The following is a 22,967-nucleotide window of genomic DNA, read 5'->3' as shown; positions in this document are numbered from 1 at the left end:
CTCCCCACCTCAGAGTCAGAGAATCAGCAACCTTAATGCCCCCTTGCTGCGTAAGGTAACACAACAGGTTCCAGGCATTAGGATGTGGACATCTGGGGAGGCTATGATGCTGCTACCACACCTCAGTCCGTGTTGGCAGATGATGGTGGGCCTGCAAGCTGAGAGGTCAGACGCACTCTCCTGTTACCAGCTATACAGTGACTCACAATTAGGGAAACAACTAGCTCAATTCATTTTGTTACATCTCAGGCGATATTTAGACTTAAGAGTTGCCTCTGACTTTATTCCCTATTTCTATCCTCGCATCTATCTAAAGCCAGACCATGTACTTTCAACCCCCTTGGTCCCTGAATGGAAGAAAGGGAGATATTTATTGGGGGCATATGTGCCAAACTCTGTACTATTTAGCCTCCCCACAACCTTATAAAATTGATAGGCTTGGTTTTTTAGGGGTTTTTTGTTTGTTTTGGGTTTTTTTGGGGGGTCGTTTTATAGATGAGACTAAGAACCACAAGTGGGTTTTTTTTAGACAATATTTTCGATAGTATTTTTTTAGACAGTATTTATCAACAAATACTGTCTACTATGACCCAGACCTGTGTCAGCTGATCTTTGTTGGGAAACAAAACTGAGTAAAACAGTGGCCTCCTTTGAAGTGTCTGACCTAGTAGGAAGATAGTTCAGTTAACTGGTAATTCCCATGCAGGGTGCACCCTGCTCTAATAGAGGCAGATTGGGGGGCTTTGGGGCCAAGATAGGGGGTCAAGGAGGAACTTCTTGGGAATGCAGTCAGAACTGAGTCTTCTTAGTTAAATAGGAGTTCGGTGATATCAGGGGAATGTACATTCGAACCACAGTGGGATACCACCCCACACCCACATATTGGCAAACCTTTTAAAAGTCTGGCAGGGCTTCCCTGGTGGTGCAGTGGTTAAGAATCCACCTGCCAATGCAGGGGGCACGGGTTCGAGCCCTGGTCCAGGAAGATCCCACCTGCCGCAGAGCAACTAAGCCCGTGCGCCACAACTACTGCAACTGTGCGCCTAGAGCCGCAACAAGAGAAGCCACCGCAATGAAGAGTAGACCTGGTTCACGGCAACTAGAGAAAGCCCACGCGCAGTAACGAAGACCCAATGCAGACAAAAAAAAAAAAGGCACTAATCCCATCATTTCAGGGCCCTCGCCTTATGATCTTAAGACCTAATCACCTCCCAAAGGCCTCATCTTCAAATACCTCAATACCAATTTGAGAGTTAGGGCTTCAATATAAATGGTGGAGGTGGCAGGAGAGACACAAACATTCAGTCTATAATAGTGGGTTAAACATTTGATTTAGTAATTTTGGAAAACCAGAAGCCTGCAAGAGGTGGGTCTCCAGTGTATTTGGAGATTTTCCCTTCCTTCCTCCCAGCTCTCCTCACCCTGTCACCCTTTCACCCCAGGCTCATCCCCTCGTGGGTGTTAGGATGGCTGCTGGGGTTTCAGGCATCACATGCTCACAGTTCAGTTGGAAGTTATTAAGCTGGGAGGGCAGGATGGGTTTGGGATGGGAACTAGTTACTCCTTGTCTACAGGTCTGCCTTTTATCAGGATGGAAGCATTCCCTTTATATTTCACTGGCCAGACTTGGGTCATAGGTCATACTCAGGGCAATCACAGGCAAAGGGGCTTAGCCATGATTCCCATCCCCGTCCCCAACTAAATCAGGGGTGGGTTGAGAGGGGATGAGCCCGTTGGATATGCAAACCCTAACACAATGAGCAGGGAAATAAATACTGAACAGGAATCAAATGTCCTAAATGCCTTTATCATCAGCTACTGCCCTGATTTTCACAAGCCGTGATTCAGCTGACAGAAGTTAAATGTTACTGTTAATATAAAGCAAGGGCGGAAGTTCCGAGGGCGGTATCAGAACACTTGGTTGCCCTACAGACGGCTGGGTAAGAACGGAGTGAGGAGGGGTTGTAAAATGTGTGGGATTGCTCGGGGTTGGACACGTCAAGACCAGGGAGGTCCAGGGGGCCTGGGCTTCTCCCACCGCCAAACTTTTCTGGGAAGGAAAACTGAGGGAAAACAAATCACGCTGAGTAGTTGAATTTCCCTGAACTTTTTTTTTTTTTAACCCTGCATCTCTAATGTCAGTATGATAGTTTCCCGAGCAGAGCACGTTCTTTCTGCATAATCCATTGGTGGATTTCGACCCCCAGTGGCTGAGGACGTGCCCGGTCGCCCGGGCCCTACCTCGCCGGCTCGCGGGCCGGGCGCCCAGGTGGGGTTCGGGCGGGGCGGCGTGGGGGGGACCCGGCTCCCGGCCGCGCGCCGCCCTCCCCGCCCCCCACCCCACGCGCGAGGCCTTGTGGGTAACGCGGGGCGCCAGGTGACAGCTAATGGCGGCGGCCGCCTGAGTCGGGCGGGCGGCAGATTGGGGCCGCCAGAGGCGCGCGGCTGGACCTTCCGGGGCGCCACTCCCCTCCCGACGGCGGCTTCCCCGCGGCAGAGGGTTCAGCGCGCCATGGACAGGCCGGCGGCGGCGGCGGCGGCGGCGGCGGCGGCGGCGGCGGGGGGCGGCGAGGGCGGCGGGGGCCTGGGCCCGGGGCCGGCGGGCGGCAGGAGGCCCCCTCGGGTCGTGGGGGCCCCCGCCGCCGGCTCCCGGCAGCCCAGCGTGGAGACCCTGGACAGGTAAGCGGGGCCCGGCCGCCGCGGCCTTCCGGTCCCCGATTCCCGAGGGCCCCGCGCGAGGCCCGGCTGCCCCTTCCCCGCGCGCCGGGCCGAGGCCAAGCTGGGGCGTCCCCCTCCCGCGTCCCCTCCGGAGCCCCGGGAACCCCCGCCTGGTCCCCGGGGCCCGCACCTGGCTCACTTCCGCCTCGCGCCGAAGCTCCCCGCACCCCGAGGGGCTTCACAGCTGTCAAACCGTGTCCCAGGCCGCCTCCTACTGCACCTTGGAGCCACCTCGGCAGCCCTTGCCCCGGCCACGAATCGTTTGGGAGGAAATTTCACCCCGGCGCCCCTTTTTAGCGTGCCCTTGCCTCGTGTGGTCTGAAGACCAAAATCCCGCCGCCGCTGCTTGCGGTCTTTGATGCTGGGGTTGGTAGGGGCAGTTGGAGGGCGGCACCCCGTGGGTGTCGGGCTGGCGCAGATAGAGGCAAAGATACCCTCATTTGAAAAGCTGGGATGGAAAACTTCCAAACTGCTCCCTATTCGAGAACACATCATCGTTTACTTTCAGTTCTTCACACTTTGAAGGAACCGGTTCATTGTTTTCACAAACACGTAAGGCTACTGCTTCTTAGGCAGTCCGAGAACTAAGATGAATCAGTTAGAAGCACAAACCGACCAGATCCAACTGGGAGGGCCACCCTGACACTCGGGACAAGGGGTGGGTGATCCCATAGCCTGGAATATGCAGCTTTTCCACATCTTGGCCATTTCGCTGACGCTAAAGTGCAATTAGGCGAGACATACTGTTGTAACGCCACTGGGTCAGTTTCAGATGCTGGTTCCTGCCTCTTAGTCACACCCCTGAGCTGAACTTTTGGGAGTTTCCAAAGGCAGAGGAACAACAAGAAACATTCCCTTTGTTTCTACCTCAGTGTAATTACAATGTATTTTAATGAAATAGTTACCCAAGTCGTCAGCTTCACTGAAAACTAATCACAGCCAAGACAGTACGTGCACTGGACAGGGTTTCACTCATCTGCAGATACTCTGCAGTGTATGAGGGCTTGGAGAGTCAGAGAATAATGCCCGACGGCTTTTGCTCTCTGGCTTACCATCGAGTGGAGGATACAAACAAACCAGCCATTGAAATCAAGTGTGATAAGTGCCAGGGTGGAGGTGCGCTTGGAAGTGCTCTGGATGTGGTGTGCGTGGGAATCATCTGAGAAGCTTTTTAAGAACTCCAGGTGGCCAGACCCCAGTCCTGAGGCTTCTGATTTAGGAGGTTTGGGTGAGGCCCAGGAGTTAGAATTTTTCAAAAAGACTCCGCAGCCTCAGTTGTGATCCACTGCACTGCGGTATACGGAGGTGGGATATTCGCTTCAGTTTTTAGTGGCGGGACGGGGGCAGGGGACGCTTTTTGGCCACAGGAGTGGAACGTGCAGCCATGTGGGCTGGATGCTGGATGTGGGGAACTGATAATAGAGAAGACTTGCGGGAAGGCAGGAGTTAGATCCTGAAGGGGCCCGTGTTCCTTCCAAGGAATTGTGCCCTTGTCTTCTGGGCCGATGCTTCTCTGCTCAGTTCTGTATAACCTGAGTCAGGATCACCTCCAGTGCTTGATTGAAATGCAGACTCTTGGATCCCACCCTAAATCTAATCCACCATCTCCTGGGTAGAGCCTGAAATTCTGCATTTTTAATAACCACCTTAGCTATAAGTAGGGTGGGCTTTGTGGTCTCTTTGGCACCAGATGGTACAGGGTACTGGTCGAGCCAGTGTAATTATCAGTAGCATCCTTCTGCAACTCACAATAGTGTCTTGGTTTGGATGAGAAATTATATGGTCACCCTAGTTATGGGGGGCACAAAAGGATTTCTATCAGGGAAGCTACAGGATGGGGTAGGCATTTGAGAACAATTGCTGTGCAGTAGTGTTGTGAATGGACTGCAGGTGGGCCGTCTCACTGAGTTGGGTTAAGTTGGTTGTGGAAATGCTAATCTCTCAGTCATTTATTCTGCAGATATGAGTGCCTGCTCTGTGTCCGGCACTGTGTTAGGCTTGAGGATACAGAAGGGAACACACACACACAAATCCCCGCCCTCTTGGAGCATCTTTTTAGTGCGAGAGAGAGACAAAAGAACACGTCAAATGTGTTCTGTGTTAGGTGCTGGGGGAGAAAAGTCAGCTGGGAGCGGGTAGGAAGTGGTGGGGCTGTGCACTCTGGGGAGTGGTTGGAATTTTGTGCCGGGTGGTCAGGGAGAGCCTAGTTGAGAAAGGTGGCCTTTGAGTCACACCCCAGAAGAGGTGAGGGGCCTACTCATGCACATATCCAGGTGGCAGCACAGGCCTGCGCTCCCTGAGGCGGGAGGGGGAGCCAAGGGTTCAAGAGTCAGCCAGGAGACCAGTGTCACCAGCAGGGAGGGAGCTAGGGAGACAGCAGTAGAGGACAAGCTCAGAGAGGTCACAGGGGCAGATGGTGTGGATTTCAGGATGCTCTCCATGGCTGCTGTGTGGACAACGCACCGGAAGGGGAAGGAGTAGAATCAGAGTCTAGCAGGTGGGAGGCTGTCGCAGTTATCAAGGCAAGAGAGGATGGTGGCTGCGACCGGAGCCGTGGGCTGGAGGAAGGGAGAAGTGATCCGATTCAAGCTATCATTTGAAGAAAATCTGCAGGGTAGAGCCAGTAGGGTTTGTGAAGATTGGTTGTCGGGTAGGAGAGAAGAAGAATCAAGGACAATCCCAATGTCTTCGGCTTGCGGAAAACGATGTTGCTGAGATGGAGAAGCCTCTATGTGGAGCGGGGTTAGGAAGTTAGCAGGCTCTCAGCCCTGGTTGTAACAGTAATGAGATGTCAGTTGGATTTCCCAGAGCGGATGTCAAAGAGGCAGTTGGTTTATTTAAGCCTGGAGTTCAGGGGTGGTGTCTGGGCTGGAGTCACCAGCATAGAGGTGGGGCTTAAATTCATAAGGTGGGAGAACACCGACAGATGATGGGCGTGTGGAAAAGGTAATTGGAATAGGGATGGGCAAGGTGCATTCTTACGATATTTAGCAGATAGGAGTGATGAGACTCGGTGAGCATTCAGATGTGAGAGCCAAGTGGGGAGTGGGCTCCAAGGTAAACCCCAGCTTTGGGCCCTGGGGCCCCTGGATGAGGCTGTGCCTTTCCCTGACTTAGGAGACGTGAGGGCTGGAGGAGCAGTTTGCAGGCTGGGCGGCTGATGCTGGTCTAGACCCGTGGAGCCGGCAGGGTCTCTGGGACCGACTAGTGGAGCTGTCTCATGGGATCCTCGGCGTCCAGATCGGGGGAGTCCGGGCTGGAGAAACAAAGCTGGGAGCTCCCAGACTGCAAGTGATTGTTGCCACCAGGAGTGTGGAGGGAGACTGCACTGACTAAAGAGCAGAGAGGGGAGAGGAGACGTGGCCTTCCTCCTCAGTCCCGTCGTTGTGACCGGCTCTGGTTCACGTTCTTCTTTTAAGAGACCCCCATAGTAGACCCTGGCTCTGCAGCTGTGGCTCAGCCGTGGACCGTGGGCCCTCCCCTCTCTTCTGAATATCGTACTTCTCTTAATGCTGATGGAGCTGTGGGCCTGTGATAGGATGTGGCTCGCTCAAGGTCACGGAGCTAGCTGGTGACAGAAACAGGACCCGGAGCCAGGCCTCCTGTCTACCAGCCCACCGTGCCACACTGTTTATAACTCTGTTGACCAGGATGCTTCTGGTTGCAGGTACCAAAAACACAAATCATTCTAGCTCCAGCCAAAAAGGAAGTGTGTTGGCTCCCATCACTGCTGCAGCCAGGGTGAAAGATGGCCGCAGGCACATTCAGAGCCAGAGTTGCAAACAGTGTGGATGAGGCTTCCCATCTCTGTTTTCTTCATGTCTTACTCTCTATCTCTGTGGGTTCCTCGAGGTGGTGGATGTGGAGAGTGGCCTCCGCCAGTGCTGGGGGCGGGTCTACACAGCTCCGGGTCCAAGAGGAAAGCTTGGGGTCACTCCCCTCCAAGTGGAGCAGAATCCTATGAAATGCGGAGGGGCAGCTCCCTACCGTGGAGAGAAGGGTCCTCATTAGAAGGAAGGGGAACGGAAGCTAGAGGATAACAGCAGCCCCCTCCAACCCACCCCGTCCGCGATGGGTGAACAGGTGGGTTCCTGCTGTTAGATTTGTGCTCAGGCCCAGGTGCTGGCAGAGGAGAAGGCAGCTTGGCAAGAAAAGTATGGGAGAACCGGACAATAAAGGTGCCTTAGCATTTAAGAGGAAACTAATATCCCTCCCTTTCCCCTCCTTCTTCCTCTTAGTTATTAATTGTGGTAAATAGAGTCTTGGTGTATGACAGGAATGTCTGCCCATTCAGCGAATGTTTGGACTTATATTTTCGGCCCCACAGATAACTACTATAGGCTGTCCTGGTCAGAGAATGCAATTTAGGTCGCTCGTAGAGCACATCAGATGTCTTTATTTCACTAGTTACGTTATTTCACACACTGCCTAGGGATTCCAGGTTTTTTTAATCCTTCCAGTACACGAGTGTGGATTTAATTAGTGATGAGATTTTCAAAGGTCTGGAACACTGTTTACAGTGAAAGCCACCTGCAAGGTAAACTTTCATAAGTATCTTTTGCCCTTTTACTTGATTTCTTCAGTGCTTTCATGAGTTGAGAGAGGAGCCTGGCCTCTGGAGGCAATTTTTAATTCCCTCAGTGCTTACTTTGCTTACGTGGTCCTTTAAGTCAGATGAGCACAGCCCGACCACTTACCAGCTGTGTGACCTTAGTCAAACGCTAGAGCCTTAGTTTTCTCCTCTGTAAGGTGGGTCACTGTGAGGCTCGGGTGAGGCTGTGTGCAGAAATGTGTTGAACATTTGAGAGCAGCACACAAGCGCGAGATGCCATTTTCTCTGCGTCCTTGTGTTCTCGTATAAGGCAGTGGCTAGCATCTGTAGCGCTGGCCTCTGTTTTGCCCTGTGGTTCGGTGAGTTGGTCGCCGTTGGTGGTACCATATCCTGGAAGGACAGCCCCACCACTTTCTGATGGCCCATGTCGCCACTGCACCTCAATTTTCTCATCCCAGAAACCTGTTGGCTCGTCCCCGTTCTGCCTTCTTATCACATGTGGTTGTCAGGCTCTGATATCATAATGGACTGGAAAAGCCTTTTGTAAGTTGTCAGAGCACTTACAGAAATGTAAGGCGGCATTATTACTACACACAGGACTTTTCTAGTCTGTTCTTTTTAATATCATACAATCAGCTTTGCTCCATTAAGAGTCACTTTGATTCACTTGAAATTACATCGTTTTCTAGATTTAAAACCACCAGCATGAAAGTGATAGCATTTTTGAAAAGCATATGCTGTAAGATAAATATTTCACTTTAGAATTAATTTTCTACTTACATTAAGAATATTCACTCTATATAATTGTAATTGAGTGATATTTTATTAAATGCTAGAAAATAACATATTTAACTGTCTGAGGTCTAGAATCTTAACCTTAAAATAAATTGGTTGATTCATTTCAAATCAACCTGGAACCTAATCTTACTTCCTAGTGGTCAGTCGATATTTCAGTTCTTACATTAAATGTAAAGGTAACTAAATAGTCTAATTAAAGTTCATTCTTTAAAAAAAGAAATGTACATATATCCCTAGTCAGTGCTCAGTTTTCTCACTCAGAGGCTATGTCTTAAAATATTTTAATTGCACTATTTCTTTTAGTCCTACAGGATCACATGTTGAATGGTGTAAACAGCTTATAGCTGCTACAATTTCTAGTCAGATTTCAGGTTCAGTGACATCAGAAAATGTATCCAGAGATTACAAGGTAAGCGGAATTGAGTCCTTAATTCATTTTCAATATCCTAAGTAGCCAAGAAGCATTGCAGTTTTAATTCGAGTGAGACTTTGGCCCCTTGAATGCTCACCGGCCATTTGCTTGGGAACAAGGGTGAAAGATTCTCTGTTGTTAGAGTTCTGAACTTTAGAAGAGACATTTTTACCAGGATCTAGTATATGTGATCATAGTTTTATAATTGAGAGGAAAAGCTGACTTTCAATTATGATCATTCTTTTAAAACTCCAGATCCATTTTATTATATATTATATTTTTAGATTTGATTATAATAAATGCCTATATTTTCTTTATTAGTATTCTGAATTTCAGAAAATATCTGATAGATAGTATTTCCCTAACGTCACAATTTGTTTCTGTATTTATGTACTACCTATGGGTTTTCAGCATTAATATGTGATACTAGAATGCAAAAAACTTGCAAAATCTCAAGAATGTTGTATGGGCAGCCTCATTTTTTAGTCCTTATTGAATTGAGAAATCTCTTCTTGTTTATTTTAAAAGTTGGATTCCCTGCTTATTCTAAAGTTAAGAGTGATAAGCTCCTTGTCAGCAGAGACTGGGGCTCTTTTTCTCACCACTGCTCCCCCAGCACGATCCTGGAACGTAACAGGTGCTCAATAAATTCTTGTTGAATCAATTAACAAATAAAACGCTTGCGTGCTCCATCTTTGTTAAGGCTAAAGACTAACTTTGTTTTAATGTCAAGAAACTATTAACAGGTACATTAAGTGAAACCATGTCTACATTTCAGTAGTACAGTTTACTTGAATTGAGGATTCAGTTTATTATAGTCATTTTTGCCCACTAGTAAGAGAGAATAGATTTTCACAGGTATGTATGAATGACATTTTAGTATCCTGTCCTACCCTAGGTCAATGGCTCTCAAAATCATAGTCCTTGCCAGGCATCAAATCTTATGAAGAGTTCAAGAGCTACGATAACGATCTTAAGTCATTCTTGATAGCTGTCCGTGTTGAAGGGCTCTAGCCTCACTTCCTCTTTAGCCGTCCTGTAACAAGTGCAGAAACTGACTCCAGAGGCTGTGTAATTGAGATTTGGCTATGGTGCTGGACTTGCTTCGTCCAAGCCATTGGATGCTGTTGCTTATGCCTCCCAGAGGAAAGCATGGCTGGAGAGGAACAGAAGTTGGATAGTATGGCCAGCCAGAAGAGTGGCAGTATAGTTCTTGATAGTTTTCTCTGCTATCTGGTTTTCATGTTTGCCCACGTAGGAGGAGCTGGGGCTCCTGTTCCTCAGAACCTGACTGGGCAAAACGTGACTGCTGTTTCCAGGTGGCAGAAGCGTTTGCTGCATCACCTGTGCCTGAGCGGCTGATCACTGGGCAGCTGCCGACCCCACTGGTCCCAGGCGCCCTCTTGCCCCACGTTAGCGGAGAAACTGCCCTACTGAGTGGAGAGGCTCAAGGACCCATATTGGCAGAGAATAGCTCTTAGACCTCGGATTGATTTTCTTTATGGACAATTATGTGTTAACTGTAAGGTTTTCATTATGGTTGAATAGTTGTTAGTGCTGTGTGGGTTCTAGAAAAGGATGGTGACTGTGTGCATAGCTGTCTAACCTCTACATTAATAGATCAGACTGAATCTATGCTTTAACATGAAGCAACTAAGGTTTTTAAAAAAATTTTTAGTTTATTTACGAATTTTGTATAGCAGAATTAGCTCGTGTTGGAATGGTTTAACAGATGGTATTCAGAGAAAAAGAAGGCTTTTCTATATTTTGTAAATTGAATTTTAAGTACCTACAGCAGATCATTGCTAAAGCTTTAGATGAATTATTGTAAGAGAGCATTTTTTAATCATTGTCTTTGTTAGATTCGCCCTGTAACCCAGTCTGCAAATTTGGTGTTAAATTTATAATTCAGTTGTTATGTTTTCTTCAAGGAGAGAGTTCTTTTAAATAATAAAAGAATAAAATGTTTCTAAACCACAGATAATTTTACATGCTATGTATAAAGTAGTTCTTAGAATCAGGGTAACCAGCGTGGGCCTTTGGGACACCTTTTGCATGGGAGCCATGCATGGGGTTTGCCCTGAAGGTCCAGATACAATTCCTTGAGGATTTAATGTGCAGTCATCCGTTGATAATATTTGAAATTATATATTGTGCAAATATCTTATTTGAAATACACACTCAATTTGGGGGTTAATTTATTATAGGTTAAACTCAGCGTCAGTAATGAAATGGGAACAGATGTTTCTGTGGAGCAGAGCGCTTGCACCTCGATTTGGAGCGCTGTGTTCTCAGTTGTAGGCTGCGGCAGCATCCTCATCAGCCCTCTAGCACGTGCAGCACTCTATGGTTTTGTAATACTCTTTTGACATATCATCCATTTACTTCTTAAAACAACCCAGTAAGATGGCTTTTATTATAATCATCATTTAACAGATGAGGAAAGCAAGGCTCAGAGAGGTTAAGTGACTTGCTTAGTATCATGCAGTTAGACTTGGGGTTTGAACCCAAGTCATCCTATTGAAAAGCTAGAGTGATTTTTAAAATTTTGTACTGCCTACCTGTTCACTGTTTTTCAAAATTGGCCCTTGGGTGTTCCCGCACCAGCACTCCCTGGGGTGCCTGCAGAAATGCAGCTTCCATGGTCCCCGTCCCCTCAGTGAATCAGAATCTCTGAAGGCGGGGAACAGTGTGTCTCATGCATTTCTTTCTTTCTTTTTTTTTTTTTTGATGGTGTTTTGTTACTTATTTTTACAAGATTGGGATTATATCCTACACATTATTGTTAAATTTGCTTTCTTAAAATTGGAGTGTAATTGTTTTACAATGTTGTGTTGGTTTCTGCTGTACAATGAAGTGAATCAGCTATGTGTATACATATATTCCCTCCCTCTTGGACCTCCCTCCCACCCCCGACCCCATCCTGCCCATCTAGGTCATCACAGAGCACCGAGCTGAGCTCCCTGTGCTATACCACAGATTTCCATTAGCTACCTGTTTTACACGTGGTAGTGTATTTATGTTAAACCTAATCTCCCAATTCATCCCCTTCCACCCCTGTGTCCACACGTCCATTCTCTACATCTGCGTCTCTATTCCTGCCCTGGAAATAGGTTCATCTGTACCTTTTTTCTAGATTCCACATATATGCGTTAATATACAATATTTGTTTTTCTCTTTCTGACTTACTTCACTCTGTATGACAGACTCTAGGTCCATCCACATCTCTACAGATGACCCAATTTTGTTCCTTTTTATGGCTGAGTAATATTCCATTGTATATATGTGCCACATCTTCTTTATCCATTCATCTGTTGATGGACATTTAGGTTGTTTCCATGTCCCGGCTATTGTAAATAGTGCTGCAATGAACATTGGGGTACATGTGTCTTTTTGAATTATGGTTTTCTCAGGGTATATGCCCAGTAGTAGGATTGCTGGGTCATATGCTAGTTCTATTTTTGCTTTTTTAAGGAACCTCCATACTGTTCTCCACAGTGGCTGTATCACTTTACATTCCTACCAACAGTGTAAGAGGGTTCCCTTTTTTCCACACCCTCTCCAGCATTTATCGTTTGTAGATTTTTTGAAGATGGCCATTCTGACTGGTGTGAGGTAGATACCTCATTGTAGTTTTGATTTGCATTTCTCTAATAATTAGTGATGTTGAGCATCTTTTCACATGCTTCTTGGCCATCTGTATGTCTTCTTTGGAGAAATGTCTCTTTAGGTCTTCCATCCTCATGTATTTCATTCATTCATTCATTTAATTTATTTTATTTTATTTCATTTTTGGCTGTGTCGGGTCTTAGTTGCAGCCCGTGGGATCTTTGTTGCGGCATGTGGGATCCTCCACTGTGGTACACAGGCTCCTCATTGCAGCATGTGGGTTCCAGAGCCCGTGGGCTCTGTAGTTATGGCACATGGACTCTCTAGTTGTGGCCTGCATGCTCAGTTGTTGCAGCGGGTGGGCTTAGTTGCCCCGCAGCATGTCGGATCTTAGTTCCCCGACCAGGGATCAAACCTGCGTCCCCTGCATTGGAAGGCAGACTCTTAACCACTGGACCACCAGGGAAGTCCCTATTTATTTCGTACAATAAATTGTAAAAAGTTCAGCTTCCCTAGGTTTGTATCTGTTGAAATTGGTGATGAGACCATACATTTCTGGTACATTCCCACAAACCTGAATAATTAGCAACTCATGTTAGATTTTAGAGTACAATTGTTTTATTATTTACCCATGTCATAAATTGACAGTTAGCTTAGAGTCAGATCACCCAAGGTGTGGTAAGAATATCACTGTCATCACGTGAGATGAGTTTAGGTGATATGCCCATGGACATGTTTTAACAGTTATGTAATTATTTTAATGTGTAGTAGGAAACCTGGCACATCAGACTTGTGATTTAATGGGTATTATTGCTTAAAGCCAGGCGAAACATGAAAAAAGGAGTGGATTCAAAGTCAACATAAAGGGTTTCCCTGGTGGCGCAGTGGTTGAAAATCTGCCTGCCAGTGCAGGGGACACGGGTTCGAGCCCTGGTCCGGGAAGATCCCACATGCCACGGAGCAAGTAAGCCCACACACCGCAACGAAGAGTAGCCCCCGCTCGCCGCAACCAGAGAAAAGCCTGCGCACAGCAACGAAGACCCAACGCAGCCAAAAATAAATTTAAAATAAATAAATAAAGTCAACATAAAGATAAATACTAATATTAGTACAGGTGATATGCATATAGCAAACCAGACTTGTAGAGGTGTTATATAAGATAACAGAAGTTTGGAAAACATTGTCCCTGTTGAAAGAGTAGATAGCTATTATGTGGATTATGGATTAACTAAATTAATAAATGTATGCCTTAATGCCAAGTCATCCTGAAGATTTACCTGATAATTAAGACTACTAGAAGAAATGTAATAAAATGTTTTGTTTGCCCACCCCCCTACTACTAACTCAGTTGCTTCCATTTTTAACGGGCTAAGAAAGAGTACAAATCTCTCTCTTGAATTTGTCAAAACATTTAAGAACAAGATCTGAATGTAATGTTCCAAAGATTAGATGAAAAAATACAGTTATAACTTGTAATGAAACATTTTTAGGAACTGCTAGCAGAAGTGACACACTTGATCAGCTTCCATTGTTTGCAAAGCAGAACTAGGCCAAGAAGAGGGAACATGGTGTAGTACAGACGGTACTGGTTAGCTTTGTGACCTTGTATAACCTCTGAGTGTCTGGTTCCTTTTGTGTAAGGTTAAGAGAATTTGGATTAGATTTGAAGTCTCTAAATTCCTTTCTTTCTAGAACATTCTTCAATTCTGTTTTGTCCAAAAGGATTTGATTCTGGCCAGCCTTCAGGAAATTAGGACACTATAGTTTTAATGTGATCATACTCTTTCCTCTGGCTCCAACATCGTCGTCATCATCATCATCATCATCACCATCACCATCACCATCACCACCACCACCACCACCACCACCACCCCTCTGTCCCTCTCCTCCTGTTTCTCCTACTCTCATCCCTGCACACACATTAGCTAGATCTCTTCCATAAACATTCTGAAGAAAAAGGAGAAAATGGAGAGAGTCCTATACTAAATTTAATCATTTAATAGGTTAGTACAGTGATTAAACTCTGGATCCTAAACAAAAGTTTCCAGAAGATCTTTGGAGGGAAGTGGGATGCAGTGTGTGGGAAAGGCTTCATTATGCTTGAGCTTGGTCTTAGTTAATACTTCTTAAATTGAGTACTAGTCTAGAAGGAGGGAAGCTTGAGCACGATCTTTTCGAATCCATGACCATAGTCCACTGTTAATAGCTTGGCCTCGTGATCTGTTTATTAAATCAGAGTTTGCAAACACAGATGTCTACAGGGTATAGCTAACAAGCTAAACAGACATGGCTGTGGAGAACTGGAGACTGCAGCATGTCCCCCTAAAAACAATTAAATTACAAAAACAACCCTGCTATTGCCTGTTGGAGCAATAGGCCTCCAGTTTGTAACCACTGTAATGTCAAAGTACTATCCTATGTCTCAGGATTACTTGTGGAGTAGAATTATTTCTTAAAAATATCAAGATTCGGGCTTCTGCTTCTGGAAAGATGGAGCAGATGTACTTTTTTCTTATTTTTCACTCTCAGTACAAATAAAAACCCTGGACATTATCTATAAAATAGACGTAAGAATGCCTTGAAAGGTAGAGAGAAGAAGGCAGACGGGTTAGGGACCTTAGCACCTAAGGAACGACAGGGTGGTGCTATCCCTGGGTTATGTTTTTGCCATATATAACCCAGACTTGTTGCTGAAGAAGCCAGCAACCCAGAAATGCCAACGGGTACAGACAAGAAAAGCCTAGTCTCTCTAGCCAAAGGACAGGAAGGGGGCAGCCGAGTAGAAAGAAAACTTTTAGACACTAACCACTGTGCTCCGGCCCCACACCCACCCCGCCAGCAAGGCCAAGCGGGGAGGCTAGATTCCACTGTTGCGAGGCTGTAGCAAGGCACAGTGACCCCTGCAACTGTGGTGTCGGAGGCCTGGTGGAGAGTCAGGACTTTCACTACCGCCCACTGCAAGGAGGCCACACCTCCACTGTGGTTACAGTGGTATCAGTCATGAGCACTCCTGCCACTGCCAGCTGGGCAGGTATGGGCGGAAGCCTAACTGGGAGCTAGAGCTCTCACCCCGACCCAGAAGTAACTAGGAGACCCCTGTCCTTGGATGGCAGCGTTGGCCAAGAGGGGAACCTGGACTCGTACCCACACCTGGCTGTAATGAGGCAGTGCTCACCGCCCCTCTTCTCCTGGAGCAGTGGCAGAGAAAGCAGCTGCAACAGGAGGGTTACATAAGACCCACACTCTATAGTATTCAAAATGGCCAGATTTCCACTGAAAGTCACTCATCATACCAAGAGCCAGAAAGATCTCAAACTGAATGAAAAAAGAGAATCAGTAGATGCCAAAACCGAGATGACACATGTTAGAATTACGTGAAAAAGGTTTTAAAGAAGCCATCATAAAACTGCTTCAATAAACAATTACAGATATGCTTGAAACAATGAAGACGTGGAAAGTGAGAGACAAGAAACAGGAAAGTTTCAGTAAGAAAATATGAGATAAGAACCAAATGGAAATTTAAAAAGTGAAAAATATGATAAAGAAACAAAAAACGAAACTAAACAAACAAACAAAACCACCAAACCCTCAGTGGATGGGTTCAACAGCAGAATAGAGAGGTCAGAGAAAAGAATTGGCTAACTCTTAAGGGAATTACACTGAGTAGGAAATGCCACTCCCAAGAGATCACATACTGTATGATTTCATTTGTGTAACAGTCTTCAAATGACAAAATTAGAGAAATAGAGAACAGATTAGTGATTGCCAGGGGCTAAGAAGGGGAGGGGCTGGGAGGGAAGTGGATGTGGCTATAAAAGGGCAACATTAGGTGGTGAGGAAATTGTTCTGCATCTTGGCTGTGTCAGTGTCCGGGTCCTTGTTCCGGTATTGTTCTATAGTTTTATAATATGCCACCATCGGGGAAATTTGGTGACATGGTACACTGTACATGGAATCTCTTATTCGCACAACCACTTGTGAATCAAGTTATCTCAAAATTAGAAATTTAATTTTTAAAAAGTCAAGAGTTTTACAGACTGCTCAACGACTCTATATTGCATGTAGAATAAATTTTGATTAATATTTCTAACAACTCATGATATATCAGAAGTATTATTTAAATGGAGCATATAGTTATGCAAATAAAGATGTTAGAAACTGGTTAGTGAAAAGGGTATCAGCAATTATCCTGTACTAGTTCAATTGCAAGTATGCTCATCCCTTTTGTACATGGCAGTTGGGGCCAGCATGCTTCATTGAACAGCTCATTGGTCACATTTCCTGGAGGGCTTTAGAGAAAGAGAATGATTGCTTCAGGCTAGGGTTTGACAAGAGTCAGGCCAGGTTCAGGTGTGGCTTGTTTCCCAAAGACCAGGGTTGTATTTGGATGACTGGTTGAGATTTGTATTGGCCTGTCCTTGGCCTCTGGCTGCAGCCGGTGGTGAGGAATAAGTTGCGCAGACTCTTGCTTACTGAGGCTCCTGCAGCAAGTGGAGCCATCTCCTGACCCAGCAGGTCAAACTCTTTAACTCATTTCGTAGTGGTCTGATTGCTAAAGCAGAATTACTTTATAGACTTTATGCCTAAAACAGAGAACAGTGGTGTTTTTACTCCACTATTACAATCTTTTCATGAAAAGAAGCTTCTTAGAGGCATAAGCTCAAAGATAACTCATTTATAAAAAAAAAAAAAAAACTGATATTTATTTCACTTAGAATCATATGGTTTATCAAAAAGATCATAAAATTTGAAGTCGGGGCACTTTGCCTTGAGTCCAGCCCTGTACCTGACTAGCTGCCCAACAAGTTGCTTACCTTGCTGAGCCTCAAGTGTCCTCATCTGTATAGTGGGTGTTACAGCAGAGGTTTAATGTATTAAAAAGGGCAGCATATGTACGAAATGCATACAGTGCTCATTTACTGTATGCTGTTACTCTATGAAAATGTATATGATATGTAAAAATGACTACAAGAGGAGTGTATTGTAATTGCTGAACACCAGTCCACTTCCATAAATGTGATGTGAGCACCTAACATGCACAGGAGTGGGGCTGGGCTGGGCTGTCTGGAATTCATAGAAAAGAGACTCCAAAAAATACAGTACAGGGCATTCTGGGCATTAAGCCTTGCGGGTATTCGTCAGCCTCCTCAGAAAGGGAACAGGTTTAGGCGGGGCTGTATGGAGATTAAGAGCGTGGGCACTAAAACCAGTCAGCTTGGGTTTGAATCCCCACCCTCTTAGAACACTTGTGACACCAGATGTGTGGGTTTTGCCCCCACACTGACGAATTCTCCAAAACCAGCTGAGTGTTCTACAATTCAATTTGATTCTGATACTAACCAGAGCTAGTGCAGACCCCACAGGTTAAGGGCTCAGTCCCACAGAAGTTCTCACTTCAGATGCCAGTTTCAAGTAGTGGGTACCCAGGTTACTCACAACTTCTGCTTAGCTTGGCTACAAATCGGGGCTTCCCACAAGTCTCTCCCTGAGTCCAATCATTTGCTAGGAAAACTGACAGAACTCAGGTAAACACTGAGGTTTACCAGTTCATTGTATAATAAAGAATATAAAGAATGATACAGCCTGTGCGGCTGTCTGAGTTCTCGAGGGCTGTCAGCACTGGAGGCCGATTTGCCCCCCACCAAGTTTAGGTTGGGGAGATGTTTTCTGAAGTCTTCCAATGAAGCTTAAATGACTCCTAAGGTTTGAGGGCTGGTCAGGACCTCGCAGCCATTCGTGGACTCGTTTCCTTTTGTACGTGTAGAAACTGAGGCCAAGTGCAGGCACACGGAGGCCCCGAGTCTGCCAGTGAGAGCTGGCCCCAGGCCGCCTGACTTCAAACCACCGCTCTCTGGCTTCGATCAGATTCAGATTCAAGAAAAAGGAAATGAGCCTCTCTGTGCACCCGAAATGGCTTATTTCAGGAGAGATGAAAACTATAAAGCAGAAACACATGGGTATCAACTCAGGTGACCTCCACTGACCTTTCCGGCCTCCGACCAAGAGTAGCGGGGACTTACATACAGCAGGTGAAGAACTGTGTGGGTGGCAAAGGGGACCATCATCCTGCCCCTTTCCTTTTGATTTAGTTTCTCCTTCCAGTAGCAAAAGGCGTGTTGACAGCAGTATATCTCCTACATTTAAGGCCCAGTTATGCTGCTTGTGAATGCTGCTTTCTAGTTGTCAATTGTTACTATCACTTTATAGACAAAACTTTACAAAATTAATTGCAGTTACAGAACAAAAGTGAAAATAATAACCTGTTGGAGCAGAGGTTTGGAGGGAGCAAGGAGAAGCGAGGGAAGAGGTCGTGGTATTGCTTTCTTCATCCACCCTTGAGGGAGCTAAGAGAAAGCAGATGAACGTTTGAAGGCTTTAGTTACTGTGGGCTAATTACAGCGGTGCTAGGCTGAGGCGGTGTAGTAGACTCTCTGGGTGTAAGTACTTGCTCTGAAACCTTGAACTTGGCCAGATTACTTAACTGTGCCTTGGTTTTCTCATAAAAAAATGGGGCCAATAATAATTTTTATCTCACAAGGTTGTTCTGAGAATGAAACGAGTTAGTATAGACAAGGTTCTTAGAAGAGTGCCACCAAACAATTATTTCATGAGCTTTTTTTATAATGATGCAGCTGCTGCAGAAGGACAGCGATAAAAAACTAAAGATTACAATTTCAATCAGCAGACATTGGGAAGAGGGAGGGAGTAGTTTGAGAAAGCATATTTTCTTTTTTTTTTTGCAGTACGCGGGCCTCCCACTGCCGTGGCCTCTCCCGTTGCGGAGCACAGGCTCCGGACGCGCAGGCCCAGCGGCCATGGCTCACGGGCCCAGCCGCTCCGCGGCACGTGGGATCTTCCCAGACCGGGGCACGAACCCATGTCCCCTGCATCGGCAGGTGGACTCCCAACCACTGCGCCACCGGGGAAGCCTAAGAAAGCGTATTTTGTCATCTAGCTAGGTCACTAGGTACTGTTTAAAGCTGAGAAGTCAAGAAGTAGTGGTGTAAGCATACTCCTAGGTTATGGAGGCAACCCTCAGAATTAAAAAAGAAATCTCGCTAAACGTGGTTATCACTGACAAATGAAGCTTGGGAGGGGAGACTATTTTGACCTTTTATTATCATGTATGTCCCATTTTGAGTTTTTTATGAAAATAAGCATGCATTTTATTTATTTTGTACTAACTTTCCTGTTGTAATTAACAAATGATAAACTTCACATATTTAAAGTATACAGATTGATAAGTTTTGATAGGTGCCCACTTGTGAAACAAGCACCACAATTAAGATGATAAACATACTCATCACCACCACCCCCTCAAAAAAAAAAGCTAGGTTTAAGCTTCTTAGTCTAAGTAGTCTATATTAAGGAACTTCTGGGCTTTAATTCCCTTTGAGCTACAGCATCCCTTAATTCAGATACCTTTTTTACTTCAAAGAGTATTTTCTTTTAATGGTAACAGTGATGAACTCTATATTCTCGTATTCATGTGATCTTCGTATCTTTCCTGAGTAAAACCTGTAAAGCTAATAAGAACCTACAGTGATTTTTTTTTTTTAAAAAGTGATCTGTTTTCCATAGAACCTCCAGTGTTTATCGTATGTAACAATGATCAGATTTCAGACTCGAGAGTGGGGAACAGATGATTCATGTCTTCCTCAGACCGTTAGCACTATTCGCTTTTCAAAAGTTCCATCCCTTCTCTGGGCTGTTTCCCCGAACGCTCATGCTGCACGTTCAAGTAGGAGTCACAGGAATAACCTCTCTAAAATCAGTGTCCGGATTTAGTAAAGCTTGGCTTTCCTTGCCCGGAGACTGCCCTCCCCGGCCCTCCCCGGCCCTCCCCTCCCTGCCAGCTACCCTTTCCTGGGCTGGCGCAAGGAACGGGCACCTTCTCCCTGTGGGGCGGCCGCATCGGGAAGTTTAATTCTGGAGTCCCAAGTGCGAATTGGAAATAGAATTCCTATAGAAACCAGATTAAGATTTGTGCTTAACTAGGCTTTATGATCCCATTAACGCTGTGGCTGAGCTGTGCTCTGCGCCAGCTGTGGGCGCTTTTGTGGTTTCTTGGTTCGGTTTTGTTTTGTTTCTGTGGGCTGGTTTGGGAGCAGAACCGCCTTTTTATATCATTGTTTCTATGCGGAAAATGCGTTCAGTATTCCAAACAGACACACAAATGAATTTTTCACACACGGCCTGTTCACACTGTCTTGTAATAGCCCTTGACAGAAGGGGTTTGTGTTTAAAATAATGTCATTTGTCTTAGCCTAAGGGCAATAAGTTTCTCCAAGTCATAGACTTGCCTGCAAACTATAGGACAAACGTGTTAGGATTGATTGGATATCAGATGGAACTTAGAGGGCAAATGTGTTAGGATCGATCTGCTCGGTTTTATTTGGAGTATTATGATGTTTCTTAGGGCATGGGCTGGCGAACTTAATGGCATCTTTCACAGGTCAGTAGTGACGTGTCCGTGATGATGATGTTCTGTGTTTTAACTGGCAGGTTCTCAGGAGGCCTGATATAAGGGTAAGGACATTTGGCTTTCAGCACATGGGCCTCCTCCTTGTGTGTTTCTGTGCTTTATCGAACGCTTAGTCTATTTAGCGTTCTTTGCCTTCTCACTGATTTTATGAGTCACTCAGATCAGTTTGCTCTGCTGTGTCATAGCTTTCAGTGTTCACTAGAAATGCTTTATTTGTTACAGTGTTTCTATGTGCGGAAAAAGCCGATGTGTGTGAGGGCAGGATGCTAAAATTGTTACCACTGTGCAATACTGACTTCTGTTGTGTTACATGAATTCTGACCAAATGGGTATTCATGGCACCGGGTTTATAAGGCTAGGCCTATAGAGTCCTCTTAATTTAACCTCGTTTGTCATGTAGTTCATGCTGAAGTATTTAATAACAACAACAAGAACAACAACAAAGTGGTCAGTTGTCCTCCTTCCTGAGTAGGAGATCTAAGTAAGATTTCAAGTCTTGATTACAAGATCAAGTAAGATTTCCTGTTTGCATGCTGAATCCCAAAAGCAGAAGTGCTAATCTTGAAGATAAATTTAGCAAAATCAGCCCCATTTAGTATTTCTTAAAATATAGAGGTAGCTGTTACAGCTAGTAGATTATAGTTTATAGTTTCCTCATGATTTTCCTTCCCTTTATTTCAGAATATTCATAAAGCAAGACAAAGATTGGTAATGTGCATGCATTTAAACCTGAGTATCAGATGTTGAAAATTAACCTATTTCCATTAAATGAAAACAATGTGGATTTTGACAGAATCATTTCATGACTTCAGTTTTAAAGTTTTAATCTTATTGAAGCCAATGAAGTAGTACAAAAATAAGCAGGTTAAATCAAATTATTGTTATTCTAGTTGGTTTTTCTCTGTTTAATTTTGTTTTTATCATGTTTTCTTTTGCTCATGGGAATCATTTTCTTTCACTGATTCACATTGTTAAATATTAGTGTTTGGCTTTACACTTGCATGGACTTTGAAATGCTGTGGGTTTTTTTTGTTGTTGTTGTTGTTGTTTAGTCATTCATTCATCTGTTTTTAAAATTTTTGTCAAAGAATGATTCCGTTTTCTTTGTCTTTAAAAAAAGAATGTAAATTTAAAAAACCTGGCTGCATTTAAAAAATTGTCCTGCTCTGAAGGGTAGCAGTACCAACTGTGTACTAAATTCAGTCTGATGATAAAGTATAAAAATATTTTAAGTAGCTATTTTATTTTATTGACAAAAATGAAAGGTGGTGGGGAAGAGTAAATTCTTTTAAAGCTTTGCTACTTCTTCACTGATTGCCTCTTAAAGAAATGTAGTCATTAGAACCAGTTTCTTGAAGGAAAAATATATTGATGCTAAATTTTAATATTTTCAGCCTCAGAGACTTGATACAACTTTTAAAAGGTGTTATAATCTTGTCATCGTCAATATTCATGCTCATTATACCACCTGCTAAACTAAAAGTCCAAGTTTTTAGAGTTTCATAAGCTGATTCCATAAAGAAATTAAAAAGAGCATACATGTAAAGGGATTGGAAGAAATTTAGATAAAGATATGTGACGCTTTTCTTCGAAGCACGTTGATACTGTAATTAGAAAGATTTAATATGGTTTTGAGTCATAAATCACAGTATTTAATTAGCAATAAGTAACAGAGTGTATGTATGTATCTGCATATGTATGACCCCAGCATGTGATATGCGCATGCACATGTGTGTGGAAATGTTGTTAATTCCAGTGGTGTTGACCCCTGGGCAGCATAATAGTTCCTTTTGAAAACACATGTCTATGAACTGCCTTTGTATTTTTGGCTTGATTTTGTTCCTTGCCCTCTGTGGTATGTTTTATTTTCTATGAGCATGTTATGCGTCTGTTATTTTGTTCCTTGGCTGTATGCTGCAGTATTGCTTGATTTTAAAAAGACAGTACATTCTTTGAAACCCATGATGTTTGTTTGCTTTTCATTTTTCTACCCCAACACAAACACAGAATAGATACTCCATTTTAGGCTGAGGATGCTATAGATGGCCTACACGTTCTTTCCTTAACTCCAAGGGGGAAAATGTTGGGATATGCAAAGCCATGAAAGGTGTGTCGACTTTTACATGCTTACTGTCTCTTTAAAAAAGAACTTCCGTCCTTTCACCTGTCTGTTTGCACGTGTTTCTCTTCCCCTCTTTGCCTTTTCTTGTCCATGCACCTGGTGCTGTGCAGGAGATTCAGGAAGAACACAAGGGCTACCCTTCTGAAGCTGAAGCTGATCAGGTGGCAAGTTCTACGTGTTCATCTGTTTGTAGTTACAGATCGTGTATTTAGAAGCCATTTCATACTAGATTTCTAGACAATCAGCAAATGCTTTTTCCACTACAGTAGTA

The 22,967-nt window shown here is 44.7% G+C and overlaps 1 protein-coding gene across 4 annotated transcripts in view; it reads left to right on the top strand.

Annotated features, from left to right (window-relative positions):
• Nucleotides 1-2,373: 2,373 nt before the first annotated feature.
• The window catches only part of MTMR1 (myotubularin related protein 1), a 96,639-nt gene continuing 76,045 nt past the window's right edge, over nucleotides 2,374-22,967 (top strand). Inside the window, exons 1-3 of one of the 4 annotated variants that reach the window (XM_060002353.1) lie at nucleotides 2,374-2,679; nucleotides 8,372-8,477; nucleotides 20,595-20,618. In XM_060002353.1, the coding sequence (XP_059858336.1) occupies nucleotides 2,513-2,679; nucleotides 8,372-8,477; nucleotides 20,595-20,618 (297 nt within the window). In that variant the 5' untranslated portion in view covers nucleotides 2,374-2,512. Of the gene's footprint in view, nucleotides 2,680-8,371; nucleotides 8,478-9,092; nucleotides 9,118-20,594; nucleotides 20,619-22,967 lie in introns of those variants that run through there. The other 3 variants (XM_060002354.1, XM_060002356.2, XM_060002355.1) reach the window with 3 other exon arrangements.

The sequence above is a fragment of the Delphinus delphis genome, chromosome X (genome assembly GCF_949987515.2).
Source record: "Delphinus delphis chromosome X, mDelDel1.2, whole genome shotgun sequence".
NCBI classification, from domain to species: Eukaryota; Metazoa; Chordata; class Mammalia; order Artiodactyla; family Delphinidae; genus Delphinus; species Delphinus delphis.
Note: the sequence above shows the minus strand (reverse complement) of the source record. Positions and strands in the feature narration are given on the sequence as shown.